The sequence below is a fragment of the Pinus tabuliformis genome, chromosome J, assembly GCF_031772625.1.
Source record: "Pinus tabuliformis cultivar Carrire ecotype Pingquan chromosome J, CPIR1, whole genome shotgun sequence".
In the NCBI taxonomy this organism is placed as follows: Eukaryota; Viridiplantae; Streptophyta; class Pinopsida; order Pinales; family Pinaceae; genus Pinus; species Pinus tabuliformis.
In genome coordinates, this window is record NC_142295.1 from 204,025,483 (window position 1) to 204,044,143 (window position 18,661).

General features: G+C 37.2%; 1 protein-coding gene across 1 annotated transcript; it reads right to left on the reverse strand.

The window, feature by feature from the left end:
* Positions 1-6,955: 6,955 nt before the first annotated feature.
* Positions 6,956-11,501, reverse strand: LOC149226386 (large ribosomal subunit protein eL8y-like). Its single transcript, XM_089380190.1, has 5 exons — positions 11,394-11,501; positions 7,740-7,799; positions 7,474-7,601; positions 7,175-7,265; positions 6,956-7,087 (listed from the first exon to the last, which is right to left on the reverse strand). The coding sequence occupies exons 1-5, from the start codon at positions 11,499-11,501 to the stop codon at positions 6,956-6,958; spliced, it is 519 nt and encodes a 172-aa protein (XP_089236316.1).
* Positions 11,502-18,661: the final 7,160 nt, after the last annotated feature.

The window sequence follows — 18,661 nt, forward strand, 5'->3', positions numbered from 1 at the left end:
TTATTCTTTATTAGAAGAGCAATGATTCTACGCACAAGAATTTATTCTTTACTAGAAGAGCATATTTCTTACCCATATCCACAAAAAGAATGCAATGTGGAAAGCATTCCGTAGAACAAAATCTCTGTTATTATAACTTATAGCATTGTTCAAACCAACAAAACCATCTGCACATTTTGGAAGATCAAATGGCAATAAGTTTTGAAGAATTCAATTAGAAAATGTCCAAGATCATTGGCTCACATGATTAATGGTACCCTGTCCCATGAATCTAATATTTTTAGGCACTTACAATTAAGGGAGAAAACAAGATCCAAAGAATGTATACCACAGGGACCAATAAACAGTTTATTTAATAATCCTTGCTAGGCTCACCAATTACCCTTTGGAGTCTCGTTCGTTTTCATCTTCATCTTCAACTTCACTATTTCCCCCTTCATCTTCAAGACGAGAAAAATCACAAAAACCTGTTATATTTAAGGCAAAAAAAATAACACAAAGTCTTCTCCAGTTGCAGCTCCTCTGCCCACCTTGATCAAACTTGAATATGTACACACTTGGTTTTGAGGCATGTACGTCTTGTTATCACCGACAAAATTTCAAAGAAAAAAGGTAAGGGAAGAGTTAATTGATCCTGGACTTATTCATGCTGATCTTGGTCATGTTCATGCAATAGTCATTTGATACAATTCTTAGTTTGAGAAAACAAGCCCATGGTGAGCAGAGATCAGAAATCTTCATCAAATTCAAGCAAGGCAAGATACATCAGATGGATTAATAATAGGCCCAAACCCAACATCAGAATTATGAAGAGGAAAATCAAGGATTTGAAGATACAACCAAGCCAGCAAAAAGGATTTCCTTAGCTAAGGAAAATCACACAGCAAACAAGGTTAGTCCTAAAGTTTGATCATTTACCTTTTTGAAGTTTTCCTTAAAGAGTGGTTCCTCTGCATTCAGTTTTGAACAGTTTCAGGGCACACGAAAATGGACATTTCAAGATAAAGAAGCTCAAGATGGTCAAGTTTTGGCATTAAAACTGCATTTTTGAAATTACACAGCAGTTTCGTAGCGCGCTACGAAACTGCTGAAGATGATGCCTAATGCACAGCAGTTTCGTAGCGCGCTATGAAACTGCTGTAGCTGCATGTTATAATTCAGTTGATCAATTGAGAGTGACAAAGGGAAAATCATTAACAAAGTATGAGCATCCAGCAAAGTCAAAACAAGCAGAAGAAGGACATATATGAACTCTAAATCTATGTGTTATAAAATGGTCATTATTCATAGCTAGTTTTGTTCATGATGCATCAGGCAGCATTAAAGGGTTTGTTTTCACATATACATGGGCCAAGTCTACAGTGTATGTAAAACAAGATAATCCAATGCAATTTTATGAAGAACAACAGGGATAATTGATTTCGAAGATCCTTGTGGAGACCAAAAGCAAAAAAGGAGGAACTTTCTCTCCTTGTTTTTACGAGTCAATTTCTAGAAGACTTTATGAGCAGTTAAAAACTCATCTCTGAAAAGTGAAAGAGGTTTTCATTCTTAAGATACTGAAGTACAAAAACCTCTTCCACTTTCTTCAAATCCATTATTATTTGAGAGAAATGAATGATCAAAGTTGCGCTACGAAACTGCTGTAGGTGCAGTTTTTCATCTCCTGTTTTACACCTGTTTTTCAAAGACACATTCTGGGCGGTAGGGAAGGTGTTTCAAAAAACCAAGATAGGTTTTTGTTCAGCATGGATTGGTTCACAAAAGCCTCCTTCAGTTTTTCCAAATACAGTTTTTATGAGAAGTTATGAGCTCTGTCCCAAGACCTATTTTTCAGCCAGAACAGAGCAAGGGACAGTCTCCTAGTTTCTAGGAACAACAAAAGGATGAGTCATCAAGGGCCAGCTGGAAGGTTATGAGCACCATCAAATTCGACTTCATGGAGTTTTAGGTGTCAAAGGAGTGTTTAATGCTTAGATAAGGTTGTTGTAATCATGATAAGGAGTTACACTCCTAGTTGTATTAGGTCTCTAGGACTGCTAGTTAGGTGTCATTTGAATTTAATAGTTAGTTTTGAGTGTCATTAGGTGTCAGGTCAGGTAGAATTCGAATTTTCCTCTTCCTAGAAGAGGAATCTAAGCATGTAAAGAGCTCTATATATAGCAGAACATCTGATGTACAAAGGGTTGGAAATTTTTATGGAAAAGCTGGTATTTGGCCTATGTAAGACTCATTCTCAGTAATACATGCTTGATTTTACTTCTCAGGATTCATGAAGGATTTTTTATGTTCAGAATATGTGATGTTGTCCTTTCCTTAATTCTTACAGTAGTATGGATGTATAATCACTCAGAATTCACTGAATGTGCTCTGACTTCCTGTATACATTTATAAACTGTGTGGCCCCATATGAGTTTATGTTCTGAATGTTTAAATGCTGAATGCCCTGACTTCCATGTAAGGTTGAGTTCATTGTTATATTGAGGTGTTGTTGACTCCATAAGCCCAATGGATAGTTTTGTTTAATGTGTTTCCACCATTCATATTTTTCACAGTTGTTCTATAAGATTTAGCCATCTTATCTTTAATCAAAATCATTAATCCATCAAGAGAGAGCCCTCTCAGGTTGAGGAGGCTAAGCGTCAGCCTAAAGTAGGTTGAAATAGTTACTTAGAGTCAACCTGACCAGCAGCCTATCAGGACCTGATTTTGAGATAACACGTCTATTGGCTATTGGTTGACAGTTTGAACGAATGAATCGAGGGAATGGAGACGTGATGTTTGAATTATTATGTATATAAATGAAGAGGAATATTCTTCAGCTATGCGTATGGCAATGGGGTTGATCAGCTCCTCAGACAAAAAACATCTGAAACTCCTCTTCTGCCTCTGCTCTCTAAGGACACGGTCTTGCTATTATTCTCACAAATGGCCTCATTACAAAGTTTATTGGGCCTGATTAAACACAATTTATTTCTTCGAATAGTAGAATAATAAAGACAATTACAAAATGTTGAACAGAAGAGGTCGAAATGCACCATTCTTTGATCCATTTCACACCCGCAGATTTCTTGAACTTGGTTTGTTTTGGCTGGCTTGATTCTCCTGTTCTTGGGGATTGGGGTAGGGATGTTGTTGCTCTAGTGCCTCCATTTCCCTATTGTTCTCAAATGGAATTTCGAGATTCAAACTCATCACCTCCTTTTCATCTTCACTCCACCTCCCCCTCGCCTCTAAAACTGTGACAATATCTCACTCGCTCGTTGTAAATATGTCAATGTAGTATTGTATATAAATCTCATAAAATTCAACCAACTTATAATTCAGGGCTCTAATCTCTAAGTTTGACTTTGGGTCATTAACATGGTGATTCCATGTCTCAACCACTAAACCACAGGCCAAGAAACAAAAGACTATAAAATGTTACGATCATTACCATAGTAAACCCAATGACTCTACACAAGAATTTATTCTTTACTAGAAGAACATATTGCTTACTCATATCCACAAAAAAAAAGCAAGGTGGAAAGCATTATGCAGAAAAAAATCTTTGTTATTATAACTTGTAGCATTGTTCCAACCAACAAAACTATCTGCACATTTTGGAAGATCAAATGGCAATAATTTTTGAAGAATTCAATTAGAAAACATCGAAGATCATTGGCTCACATGATTAATGGTATCCTGCCCTATGAATCTAATATTTTTATGCACTTACAATTAAGGGAGAAAATAAGATCCAAAGAATGTATACCACATGGACCAATAAACAATCTATTTGATAATCCTTGCTAGGCTCAGGATAAAAAACATTATTGCTCCTTAAATCCTTCACATCCAATACAAATGTTGTACAACACAAGGCTCATGCTGTTGTCAATCAAGAAATAGTTCTGATCGACAGTGCCACTAGGTTCCTTCAATCTAATACAGTGATTAATGCACCAAACATAGGTGTACCAGCTGCAATGACTTATATCATTTTATTGATGATGCCATGTTAAAATCAATGTGATACAGTTAAGTCACCTTTAAGCAGAATCTCATTGCAATTTCTATACAAGGATGTATGTCCTATCATTAGTCATTATCACTAAAATAACTTTAGTGCTCATTGTTCACACTTGGACCACAATCTATAAGTATGATGTAGTTTTGTAGAACAAATCTTCCAAAGTAGCCTCAAGAAAGGATGAAAATTGGTGTTTTATTGTTTGTCTTGGATAAGCTTAAACTGTGCATAAAGAATTCACTCATACCAAGGGATAGTTGAAAGCTTAGACATTACCAACTCACAAAAACTTCTTCAGATTTATAAGTTTAGATCTTTGTATTTGTTTGCAACAACTCTCTGGAATTACCTTCAGAATTATGCCAAGACTTTAACCTTAAAAATGCGCCAAGCATTATTCCCAGAAGTCTTAATTCATCCCTGGTTTCACATCCTATGGCATTTTCCAAAACTGATTTCAATGTATAACATTCCAATCAAACTTTAATTCTTCTTTAGCAATTTTTTGTCAAATGTTTATGTTTATTCAATAAATCACACGTGAAAAAAAGATGAATGCAACCCCAACTATAAATTCTCTTGATGCACATTTCCATAACAAAACCCTCTTTTTCATATTTGGCTAATTTTTCTTGTATTCATTTATTCATTTGGGCAGCACTGTTGGATCGATTTGTTGCATCTCGGTAGTATTGTTGTCAAGGAAAATTTTAAGGATGGAAATTTATCTTAATCTTTAGAAACCTTGGCGAATCTTGCTAGTCCCTAACCTGAAAAATATAAAATGTTTATCAATATGTTTGTAAAGATATTCAAATTTATAATGATTTTATATAGTCTCTCAAAAACTTTGCCGATTTTTAAGGTAAATTAATTTTATGATATAAAATTTGGGCAAATAATTTTTACGAAAAATGAAAATTAGCAAATAATCTTTTTGGAAAAACATAGAAAATTAGCCCACCTGTGAATATTAGCCCCTAACATTTTCCCTGATTGTTGGTTGCAATTCTGCTTTTGGGTTTTGTGTTGAATGCAAATTTTTTATCCTCGGTTGTAGTTTGAATGCCATTAGGTATTCTTGTTATTAGAGAATGTGTACACTTCTTTATAAGAGGGCATTAAATGAAGCCAATGTGAGATTGAGTGAGTCTCTTGTGGTTGAGAAGAAAGCACTAGAGAAAACTAAGAGTGAGAAGTTGTCGACTGATGAGCTTGAGCAGGACACCATTGAGGCTGCTCAGAATAGGGATCAAGGTCGACAATTTGAAGTTGAAACTATGTAGAGACAACATGCTTTTGATGTGGTTTGCTTGCAGTATGCAACTCAAGAGCTTCAACGGGTTAAGAAAAACCTCTCCATTGCGATGGATCCTAAGGACACCGTATCCAAATAAGGATTTTGAAAGAGGCTCTCAATTCAGCATATGCATCATGTTTAATGGTTAAGAATGAAAGTGATGCTATTGTTGCAAAACTGGGAATTTGAAGCCAAATAAGCATCTGCAATGGCAGGTAAGGCTAATGAAGAGGTTCAACTGTTGAATAAATAATTGACCAATGTTACGGATATTGAGTTGAAGTTGTGTGATGGACCAAAGTTGAGGTTAACATAACCAAAGAAAATGCAACTAAATTATTATATTCCCTTGAAGAAGCTGAAGTTGAGATTGTTGCAGCAAAAGAAGATGCACAAAGTGCTAATATGGAAATTTCTATTGTCAAAGATGCTCTTCCGGACAAAGAAAATGAGCTTCATCTAAGAAATCAAATGACAATTATGTGTCAATTACAAAAGAAGATTATGATTTGTTATACAAGAAAGCACAGGAGGTTGAAGAACATGCAAGTAAAAGAATAGTAAAGGTCCTTTCCCAGGTGGATCATGCTAATATCAAGGAAAGGGAAGCCCTGAAAAAGTTAAATGTGGTGAATTCAGATCTCGAGAAGAGTAGGAAAATTAGAGATCAATCTTTTGAGCAGCTAGAGGTTGTCCCAATAGCCAAACTAGCCCTAGAAGGAGATTTTAAAAATTTGAAGGAAGGGCTAGAGTACTGGAAGAAGGTTGTTGTAGTAACAACATCTCACAATGGAGAAATGAGTGGAAAGATAGCTAAATTAACAAAGTATAGCTCAATGTCAGGCTAGATTCTCATTCAACATATTGGAAGTAGGTGTAGAAGACTTGCAAGCATTATTAGATTAATTATTATTCCAAATGCAGACAAAACACCTTCAACAATAAAAAGATATAATTTAATAAAAATAAGACCATCTCAAGAAAGAGAAAATGTCTTGGAATCAAACATAGAGCCTTCAAGTAATTTCATGCTAGGGTAAACCATCTTCTAATCAAGGACCAAGAAATTCTAAAACATTAGAAAGGAAAATTTCATCCAATGGAGATAATTTTGTTAGAAAGGAAAATGTCATTCATTGGAGATACTTTTGTTAGAAAGGAAAATGACATTCAATTTAGATACTTTTACCATAGTGCAAAAAGTAAAATATATGAAAGTTCATATAAACCCATGCTACAAGATTTGAGTATATAGTTCTTAGCACGTCAAAATAAGGCACACAAAACCAAAAATAGATAGCTACATACATATTTAAACACTATACACACTTAAAAGTATATAGCAATATATATCAACAACAATAACATAACAAAAGACAAAATGAAGATATCATCATCACAACATACAAAAAGTTGTAGAGAATGCATAAGGCCAATGAATGTGTATGATATATTATTTACTCAACTATTTATCCAATTGAAAAATGGACAAGTTTTCTAAGCCTTAAGCTAAAATTGACTTTAGAGAATTCCTTAGTACAAACTTTATTATGTTAATATACCTATAAATCAAATTGCAACAAAATACATAAGGCAATCGAATAAAAATTTCAACATTGAACAAATATTCCGAGGATTTATTCTTAAGCGAGCCTCTTTACTACTTCCTTGGCCAAAAGCTTTTCCTTGGCCTTTGTTTTTGCCTGAGAATTGGTTCCCATAATGCCACCACCCCATTGTGACCGATACTCATCAAACTTGTCATTGTAGTTAGCCTGCAAGAAGACTTAATTTATAATTTTGATTTTATGTGGCATTGTTTGATGAGTAAAACATAGTGATTTATAATAACTTATGCGCACCTTTATTTCCTCAACAATATTGCTAAATTCCTTCTTGTCCTCATTCTTCACATAAGTCAAGCATAAGGTTGTTGTTTCTTTTGTGCACAATCTGCAAAAAAAAAAAAAATCTTAGTGCAAAAGTTCTACATATCAGTTTTCCATGAAAAAGAATCACATATTACTTACAACAAAAAATTGCATAGTGCAGAAGGCATATTAGTTTCCCATGAAAATTAATCACATATTACTTACAATTTAAGCTAATATGAACTCTGTCATGCTCAAAAATAGTTAATAAAGGCTATAAATATGCATACCCCTCAAGGAGATGTTTGCCCTTGGTAATTGCATATGGGATGTTTATTTTTCTACAATGTGAAGGAAGCCATACTACCAACTCAATTGGATCGATATCATGTGCAATGACTACCAATTTAGCTTTAATCTACACGAATACAAATATTCCTTATCATGACTAAGAAGAAGAAATAATTTGTTGGAGGAATACATAAAAATACCCCAAAAACAAAGAGCTCTGTTAAAATGCATATTGGAGAAACAATTACAATTACAATTGCAATACTTGCTCAATTAGGTAGGTTACTTGATTAATTACATATTTCATAACAATAGGTTTCTTCACCTCAACATGTAGAATTTCTCACTTTTGATCACCTTATAAAGCAATATACTAAAGCAAAATACTTGATCTACTTCTACAAACAAACTTGCGGAAGCTTAACCGATTTTGAGCAAGACCACATAGAACTCATATAATAGAGAATGAGAAATCAATGACACATGAACAAAGAAGAATACTCTGGGGAAAGCCTCAGCTAAAAACCCTGCTATGTGTAATATCATACAAGTGGAAATATCTTTGTATAACACAAAGCTTTGTTTCACACGCTATCCAGCTCTTAGTACAATCCCTTAATGCTGCTCATAGACAGAATAGACACAACATATGCCTTCCTTCAGTCCTCCAAGCCTCCCATTTCCTTGCACAGTTTCTCCTACGTCCTCTGGCTGCCACTTGTGTGAATTCACCTCTCACACAACTCACCAAACTCAAAAATAACTGCGCAATCCTCAAGGAATGAATTCCTTCTGCATGCAAGAGATATCCTCAAGGGAATATTCCTGCAAATGATAGTACAATGTCCCATCCTCTGATCTCAACTGGGTCTCTGACTGAACTGACATGCATGAGTTATTTATGATAGAATATTCAGTTATCTGAAGTACACTAATTACATGCATGCATGCATTAACTAACTGAACTCACAATTAGATCCAAAAAATGTTGGAACTAATCTATCTGGACTTAACTTAGTTAACTGAGCTAACTAATTACAACTCAAAGTACAACTCATCCCGATCTCCTTAATTAAGGGATAACTTCCTCAATCAAAGAGATAATTGTTGCATGTCTTCACATAGACTTCATCTTTGATTTTATCCAACTAATTAACTCAAGATGAATTAATTAATTATTTTTCAAACAGTTTCTAAGATCAAATTTTAATTTTAATTCTCAAGTTTAGTTCAGGGACTAAATAAAATTGGAATGTATCCCGAAATGCTATTTATAGCATTTCTATATTTAACATTTCTTTTTTCTATTTCCAACATTGCCTCTCAAAAAGAAAGGGATTATTTGTCACCCTGATCTTGTATCTATGGAACTCGAATTTGCATTTTGACAATGCCTTAGTCAAAATATCTGCATCCTACTCCTCGATCAAAACATATAGCAACAACATGAGCCTCTTGACCACACAGTCTCGAAGATGATGATACCGGATATCGATGTGATTGGACCTGTCATGAAATACTGGATTTCAGAGAGTTTGATACAACTATGATTATCGCAATAGATCACAATCGGATCCATCCTTTGATCAAACAATCCAACTAGAATTTTCCACATCCAAATGGCCTCACATGCTGCCTGACTAGTAGCCATGTATTCAGCCTCTACTGAGCCAAGTGCAACTGACCTCTGTTTCCTGCTATACCAAGAAACTGAAGTTGAACCAAGGTTGAAAATTCCTCCTGAAGTGCTCTTCCGATCTGATGGACTCCTTGCCCAATCTACATCTGTGAAGCCTTGAAGCTTCACTCCCTTTATCAATCTGTACCATAATCCATACTGAGATGTGCCTTTGAGGTATCTCAACACATGCTTCGCTGCCTTCAAAAACAAATTAGTAGACTGAACCATATCTTGACTCAGTTGGTTCACTGCAAAGCACAAATCTGGTCGTGTGTTTACTAAATACATCAATGAACCCAAAAGTTGATGATAAATAGTAGCAGTTACTACCTCACCTGAAGTAGCATCCTCCTTCCTCCAGTTACCTGCTAGAGGAGTCTGCATGGGCTTGCACTTCTCCATGTGGAATCTCCTGAGTACCTCATTGGCATACTTTCCTTGAGACACAAACACTTCCCCATCCTTATGCCACACTTCCATGCATAGAAAGTAGTGCATAAGACCCATGTCTTTCATCTCAAACTATCTTGCAAGGTCCTCCTTGCAAGACTTGATCAATTGATCATCACCTGCCAATATGAGATCATCAACATAAAGGACAATGATCAATGGCTTACCTTCTACCATGATGTGGTATAGGTTCACATCTGCTTCACTCTTTATGAAGCCCAACCCGGTGAAAGAGTTGTCGATTCTGGTGTACCAAGCACGAGGTGCTTACTTCAGCTCATACAAATCTCTCTTGAGTCGACACACATGTGACTCACAATCGAAGGTCTCAAAACCTTCTAGCTACTCTATGTACGCCTCGTCCTCAATATTACCATTGAGGAATGTAGTCTTCACATCCATCTGATGGATCTTCCTATTAGCCTCCTGTTGCAACAGGTGTTCATCTTTCATGATTGACATTTTTACATGCCAAATATGTCATACTTTGCATGCTGCAATGCTCCATATTTCCTGAAAAGAGGCCAAAGAAGAAGCCATGAAAGTGTGCCAGTCTAAATGCCACTACTGTATCCCAATTTTGATGAGTTGTCCATTTTTGAAGAAGTTTCTGTTAAGGGAAGTCCAAACAGCCTAATCTTGGCTTCCCTAGGTTTCAATTTCTTGTTTTAGAATATAGAGAGTCATTATCTGTCTAAACAGTTCAATCTTGGCAGATTTATAGATAGGTAGAGAAACAAAGGAGCCCAACTGCTTAATCTCGGCCCTTGGAAGAAATAAGTGTAGACTTAGATAGAGGGACAGCAAGAAGAGAAAAGGATAATCTGGGTCTGCAAGTCCAAGTGCACCTATGCAAAAAGAAGAAAAAATGCTAGGTAAGTAGGCTGGGTAAGTAGTTTTGTGGTTGCAGAATCATGCTCTGTAATCCATTTCGTGTTTTCAGGTGTTATATCTTCACAGATCACAGTTAGGATGCAGTTTTCCATTCGGAGGAGGTCAAGTGAGGCATGTCTAACTCCCCCTTCTTCTCATTTCCCAAATCACTCACTAACTTCCCTGAAGGGGTCAAGATCTGCTTGATACCTCTTACTTTCATCATTTTCCATATCATTTGCCTTGGTAAAGATCTTCTTTGCTCAAGGCACGTTCATACTTCCTCTATGAATCATTTTTCCCAATAAATAGCCTAATATTCACATACTTAGCGCTTTCTGATCACTTGTCATATTAACTACTAATTTTACTATGTAGCTCCCTATCTATCTCCCCTTCCCCTACTAAAAATATGTTAATAATTCCCCTATGTACATATTCCCACCCCTTGGAATTTTTTAGCCACATTTATCAAGTCTAGGGAAATATTAAGTCCATCTGGGACCTATATTTAACCCATCCGCGTTCATATTTTGTGATAAAGTTGGTTCGAATCACACCCATGCCGCATTAACCCATAAAAACCCACATTATTAAAGTCCCCCCCTCCCGCCATATGAAAACACACAAAAATTGTGTGCGGGCCCCGTCCCTAATTGTCCGCCACCTTACTCGTGCCGCCGACTGTCAAATCTGGCGTGCCCAAGATCTACGGTGGGCGGGACTTTTTGTGACCCGACGTGCCGAGGGTTAACGCCCGGGAGATGGGCGGTTTTCCCGTCGTACTCCCACCACGCGTCACCCTCTCAGCTGTGGCGGAGCCCCCTCCTCTTATACCGCCTGCGCACAAAAGTGGTGCGCCCGAAACCAGATACCGCCTTTCCTCCTCCTGCATCAGCGCCATGTCATGCTGACGTCATCATCCTGCATCTGCCTCCTGCCGTCGTGTCCTTGCCATGTCACCGCCACGTAACCTCCTCCACTGTACTGCCACGTCACCCATCGTACTGGGTCCCACCCCATGACTTCATGCTGATGTCACCGCCAAAAAGCGCGAGAGGCACAAATCGCAGCCTAGGAAGCCCTGAATCAAAATCTGAGGCAGTTTTTGATGCGCGATTAGCGCCTAGCGCTAATCGCGCATCGCTACGGGAAATAGGCCAAAATGGAAATCCCTTTCATGGCTCGGCCCCCAGCAGGCTCGAAAGGCGCAGAATGACATGAATTTCTTCGCGTAGCATTCAGAAAGGGGAAAAGACAGTTTTAGAAAGCAAACAGAGGGCCGAACAGTAGCCATGAAAGGTTGATGCAACAGTTTAAAGAGTATCAGAAGTAAGAAAGGCGCACATTTAGTGCCAAAGCATATCAAGGAAGCGACAAAGAGTATCAGTCAAAAGTTTTAAATGAAAACCTTTATTCCGAATGCAGGTGGACATTGAATGACCTCCAACAAAGTCAAAGAAAGCAGTAAAGGCAAATCAAGGCTCTCCCATCACAGTTAATGCTCCTCAGAACCACTCAAGAGCATGGATTGAAACCCAAAGCACATTTATGGTTAAATGATCAGCACAGAGCCATAAAGACAACACATTAAACTCCTTTTGGTACAGCTGCACCCAGCGCAGCTCGAGGATATTTTCCCGCATTTATTTCAGACATGTGTTAGGTTAAAGACACTTATTACAGCAGATATGTCTGAGATCTGATCTTTATAGATATTTTACTTATAAAAACCACCCTAATTCACTGTTTAAAGGGTTGGTTGGTTGTATAGCTCCAAGAGAGACTCGCTCTGTATACCTGATGTTTTACTTAATCAAAGACTGCTGAAAAGCTTGGAGGAATGACTGTGTGCTGTGTATGAATGTTTTGAAGAATTGAATGTGGAATTCTTGTGCTGCAACATCACTCAATAAGTGTTTCTTACCTTTGTTTTCCATTGATGTACCATCAAAAATAGCAGAAAGAATGAATAATTTAGAATTGGTTTAATTGACCTCTATGCTAAATTTCTGCTGTTTCTATATGTTTTCATTTGAATTAGAAATGAATATGAATTCCCTGTGGCTCATATTTCCCCTAGTTCACTCATGTTTGACAGTTATCTAGGGATTCTTCACTGCTCCTAGATAGAGCTCATTCACCTTCCCTCTGCTAAGCTGAACGAGAGATTCTTAACTGCCTCTCATTCCTAGCCTTCACTCCATCCTTTAGCTTGAAAGATTGTTTCATGTGCAGCTAGCTTGCTCCATATTCCCTCTTGTGACCAAGAAAACGCACCAGTAGTCGTACTCCTTGACTCCACGCCCAATGGTTCTAAAAATTTCATGCTAACCTTGCTTCTTTACTTGAAAGCATCATCCATCCCACCAAAACTAAAACAAAACCCCTTGTACTCAATAACTAGCCTAAAATCATCATCAACAAAGATAAATCCTAAAGAGAGAGCCCTCTCTGACTACTGGTGGGCTAGCACCTGCAGTCCAAAGATTGGTTTGTGGTTACCTCGGCCGTATCCCTCAAGGAGCTAAGGGACAACTTAAGTGATAACATAATGGCGACTCCACTGGGGAAATCCTCGGTTAAATCTCACAAATCAAGTTGGAAAGCTCCACTGGGGAAAAAAATGAATGTTCCAATTGCTGCATATTCCCTAAAACTACAGATGAAGCCTGAATGTCAGCCAGGAAGCCTTTGAAACTGTTCTTGCTTTGCATTTACAGGAGTAAGCAAATGCTGCTTCAGTCAAACTTCGTGCTAGTTTTAAGTTATAGATAGCTACTCCAAAATTTGATCAGTTCCTTGCTAATTCTAAAAAAACATTCACAGAAAATACCAAAACAAGTTCAGAATCTGGCTCCCAAAAGGAATTCATGGTGTACAAGGTCAAATCCATACCCAAACCCCCCAGCTATTTTTGAAAATCCCAATTTAATCCCAAGTAACCTCAGGAAGCTAGAGCAAAGAGAAGATTTTGTTGACTTTAGCCCTGAAACAATTCAGCCAAGCTGTGTTCCAACCCCTGTCAAGGTTTTATTTCGTTCAACCCCCACTTCCCCTTGTCCATCATCCACCACTCAAAGCACTCCTTCCACACCTCCATTTACTGCACATCCTCCCCTGACCACTGTTGTTACAGCTATTCCAGTTATTCCTATTGTTCCACTTTCCCCGTAAACATGGCTAATAGATATGCACCCCTGCAATTACCTGCTAATCCAGGGGCTATGCCTCAGGATTATCAAACTAAAATCACATACTTTGATGGAACCTGTTCTTGCACAGCCCTTCAGCATACAAAGAAGATGCAAGACTATTTTGAGAACTATGAGATAGATGATGATAGCGTCAGAATGAAGATTTTCGTCCAAAGTTTGACAGGTGATGTTAGAACTTGGTTTAGAGCACTCATAGCCAATTCCATAGCAGACCCAGAAGCCTTATACCAGTCATTTATCAACAGATGGGAGAAAAAGAAAGACCCCTTGCACATATTATCTGAATATGACACCATCAAAAGAGGCCCTCAAGAATCTGTCTTGGACTATTGTGCAAGATTTAATAATATTTATAATGCAATACCACAGAACTTAAGACCTCCACCTGATATTGCTTTGTATAAATTCCCTGATGGTTTTGACACTGACATGGCCTATCAGTTAAGGGAAAGAGCCCCTCAAACCCTTGCAGACATGCAAAATGTTGTTGTTAGCGTAGAGGCAAATCCGAAACAGAGCTAGAACTGAGAGAAGAACCACCTTTAAAGAGGAACCCTCAGCCTTAGACCAAAATTTGGATGCTATTATCACTGGAATGCACAGGCTGGGAGACAGAGTAGAGATTGTTGAGAGGAAATCGTCATGGGAAGGAAAACAACCCAATACCATAAGGAACCCAAATTTCCGAAAAACTCAGAATACAAATGCTGGTAGGTCTAGCCCAGACCATGATGTAAGGCCTCCTTTTCACGAAAATTACGCTGAAGCATCTACATCTAGTGAACAGACGGAAGATACTCACATGAACTTGGTGGATTTGAAGGTTGAGCAACAAATTTTCCTAACTCAACCAGACCAAGATGAACATGACCTTAGTCAATTTCAGAATAAGTCTGGTGAATCTTTTGATTTTAAACAAGGCTATGATACTGCTGTGTATGAGGTCCACAAACAAAATAAGTTGAGGACAAGAACCATAGATGTGCCTGAAAAGGTTAAGGCAAATGATACCAAGCAGTCGAAGCAGATTAAAGAAAAGGTTGCCCTCATGGAAACTGCTGGTAAAGCAGTCCCTAATCCAAAGGATGTCACCATAGAGGACATAACATAAATGCAATATTCTAATGATCAGCCTCTGCCACCTTCTTCCTCGAAAGAGAATTTGAACAACGTTCCAAAAAGCCCTCCTAAAACTGAAAAACCGCAAGCAATTACTTCCCTTAACACTGACAAACAAGATCATTTCCATAGATTCATGGGAATACCCTGTTGAATTTATGATTCTTCAGCCTAAATCTAATCTTGGAGGTTGCCCATTAATCTTGGGAAGACCTTGGTTGGCCATAGCAAATGCCTATATTAGTTGTAGGTATAGGGATATGACTATTTTAATCTAAGGAAATTCTACTAAGAAGCTTACTCTTTATCCTCTTGCTAAACCCTCAAACCATGAACACTCTCTTTCGTTGGAATACAGTGATGAATAATCTACCTGACTTCTCTTGACCCTTGACCAAGCCTCGACTTTTAAAGGAGATATTGAAGATGACCTAATTTATACCTTTATATCACATCCCCATACCGATCATGATTCACCTCTTAGTTAGGTTTTTGGAAAATAATCCTAGGAAACATGTTCCTCCATTGAATAAACACAACGACTAGATACAATAGCTCCACCTAATACTACCATGGAAATTCAAACTAAAGTTATTGAAATTTATTATGGAAAACTTTGAACATTAATGCCCAACTAGAACCCTCAAAACAAAAGCAACTTGTAGAAATGCTTAGGAAAAATAACAATGCTTTTACCCTGGATTATACTGACATGAAGGGGATTCCTCCCAATTTGTGTACCCATGTGGATTCTCGACTTATTAGTCATCCCCAAAGGAGGATGAATCTAACACTAAAGGACATGGTGAAAGAGGAATCACAAAAGTTGTTGAATGCAGGTTTATTTATCATACTTCTAATTTCAAATGGGTCTCACCCCTGGTCATTGTCCCTAAAAGGAATGGAAAATGGAAAGTGTGTGTCGATTATCAGGAAATCAATAAGGTTATTGAATTTCATTGATCAAGTCCTAGATACCCTAGCAAGGAATATATTCTTCTCTTTTCTTGATGGATTTAACAACTACAATCAAATCCAAGTAGCCCATGAAGATCAAGAAAATACAACTTTTACATGCCCATGGGGAACTTATGCATACCAAGTTCTTCCATTCGAATTATGTAATGCTCCAATAACTTTCCAACAAGTTGTTCTCGGGATATTTTTTTACTTTTCCAATGACTGTATTGAAATTTATATGAAAAGCTTTATGATATATGGGGAAATTTTTGAGGAAGCCTTGAAAAATATTGAAAATGTATTAATTAGATGTCAAGAGACTAACCTTTCTCTCAGTCATGAGAAATGTCAAATGCTTCTCATTGAGGAAATTGCACTAGGACACCATATCTCTCAAAAAGGGATTAGGGTGGACCTCATTAAAATATAAGTAATTCTTAAATTATCAACCCTTGCTACACAGAAGGATGTTTGCATTTTTTTACACTATGCAAGATACTATCGAATATTTGTATAAAATTTTACAAAGATAGCCTCCCCATTATTCCACCTCCTAACAAAAGTGGTACATTTATATTTGACTGATCAATATCATTAGGAATTTGATATCCTTAAAGGAAAAATATCCACTGCTCTTATTCTATGGGGCCCTAACTGGTCCTTGCCTTTTCACATTCATACTAACACCTTAGATATGGCCATTGGGGTTGTATTAGGAGAAAGGGAAGAGAAAAAAACCTATGCCATTTATTATGTCAGTAATAACGTAACTCCAACTGAATTGAATTACACTGTAACCAAAAAAGAATTCCTTGCCACGATTCATGCTATAAATAAATTATGTCATTACATTAATGGGCATCCTATGTTTGTACACATTGATCACTCTGCCATTTGGTATTTCATGAATAAACCTATTACTCATGTAGAGTGACGAGGTGGCTTCTTCTCATGTAAGAATTTGATATTACTATCCTTGACAAGCTAGGAAATGAAAATTTCATTGCTGGATTACTATCCCAACTTCATAATAAAGATGAATTAAATCTTACTAAAGATGTTTTGCCTCACAAACATTTGTTTGTTTTATCTATTAATACACCCTAGTTTGCAATTATTGCTAACTACATAGTTACAGAGAAACTCCCACAACACTTTTCACCAAGAGAACGACAAAAGGCTGTTAGAAATAGTTCTTAGGTTGAAGGGTAAATGTTTTGAACTGGGCTTGATCATGTGATCAGACAATGTGTTTGAGAAAATTTATGACATCGTAAAAGCATGTCATGAAGAACCTTATGGACGACACTTTGTTGATAAAATAATTGCAAACAAAGTTTTTGACAAGGATATTAATATGCAACTATCTATAGGGACGCTAAGAAATATGTTAAAAGTTGTGACAAATGTTAAAGAATGGGAAAACTATCACATTATGACGAAATGACACCACAACCACAATAATGATAGAACCCTTTGAAAAGTGGGTTCTCAACTTTGTACGACCGATCAACCCACCATCAAAACATAAGGCATGCGTTTTGGTGCGCATTGAGTATGTAACTAAGTTGGTTGAGGAAAAGGCCCTACCTAAGGAAACATAATAGGTGATTAATGACTTATTGTATAAATAAATCCTTGTTCATTTGGCATTCCACGAGAGATTTTTACAAATTAAGGGGCTCATTTCACTTCCAAACTCATCTAATCTATTATCGAGAATTTCAAAATTAAGCACTAGATGTCCATTTCGTATCACCCTTAAGAAAACAAACAAGTAGAAGTTACTAAAAGGGTTCTGAAGACTATCTTAACCAAGGTGGTGCAACAACATCATGAAGAGTAGGAAGAGAAACTCCTAGAGGCCTTGTGGGCTTACAAAGTCATTGGGAAAAATGCTACTAGTTTTACTCCATATGATTTTGTATACATAAAGTAAATTGTCCTTCTTATCGAATTTGAAATCAATACATTAAGGACAACTTTGCAAGTTGGAATGTACCTCTTTGAGGCTCAACAACATGGATTGTATCAACTCAATTAACTTGATGAAATCTGTTACGATGCCATACAACAGACATTTGTCATTCAACAACAAAGAGCAAAGTGGCACGATAGATTCATCAAAAAGAAGAAATTTAAAGGAGAATGGGATTTCTTGTTTGATTCAATATATAAGGACTTCAAAGGAAAATTCTATACTTTATGGCTAGGACCATATGAAGTTGAAGTTGTATTTGACAATGGGTTCGTAAATCTCCCCACTATTGAAAAGGCACACACACCATTAATGGCCAGTGGCATTGATTGAGGTTACATCAAAGACCCAAATATAAAGAAGAGTTCATCAAGGAGTCAGTAAAGCAATCAGATTTAGAAGTTGTAGAGAGGATGGTCAACCCATCACCTTCTACGACCTCTTAATTTCCAGTCCTCTGTGTGTGTGTGTGTGTGAGAGAGAGAGAGAGAGAGAGTTACTTATGCCTATACATTAATGGGCATTGATCGAGGTTATATTAAAGACCTGAGTCTAAAGAATAATTCATCAAGGAGTTAGTAAAGCAATCATATTTAGAAGTTGTAGAGAGGATCGTCGACCCATCCCCTTCTGTGGCCTCTTAATTTCCAATCTAGTGATTTCTTTTGTTAGAGAGAGAGAGAGAGAGAGTTACTTATGCCTCTACATTGTTAATGGAAACTGGGCATCGATTGAGGTTATATTAAATACCCAATTCTAAAGAAGAATTCATCAAGGAGTTATTAAAGCAATCAGAATTAGAAGTTGTAGAGAGGATGGTGACCCATCCCGTTCCGCGACCTCTTAGTTTCCAATCTAGTGATTTCTTTTGCTAGAGAGAGAGAGAGAGAGAGTTACTTGTGCCTATA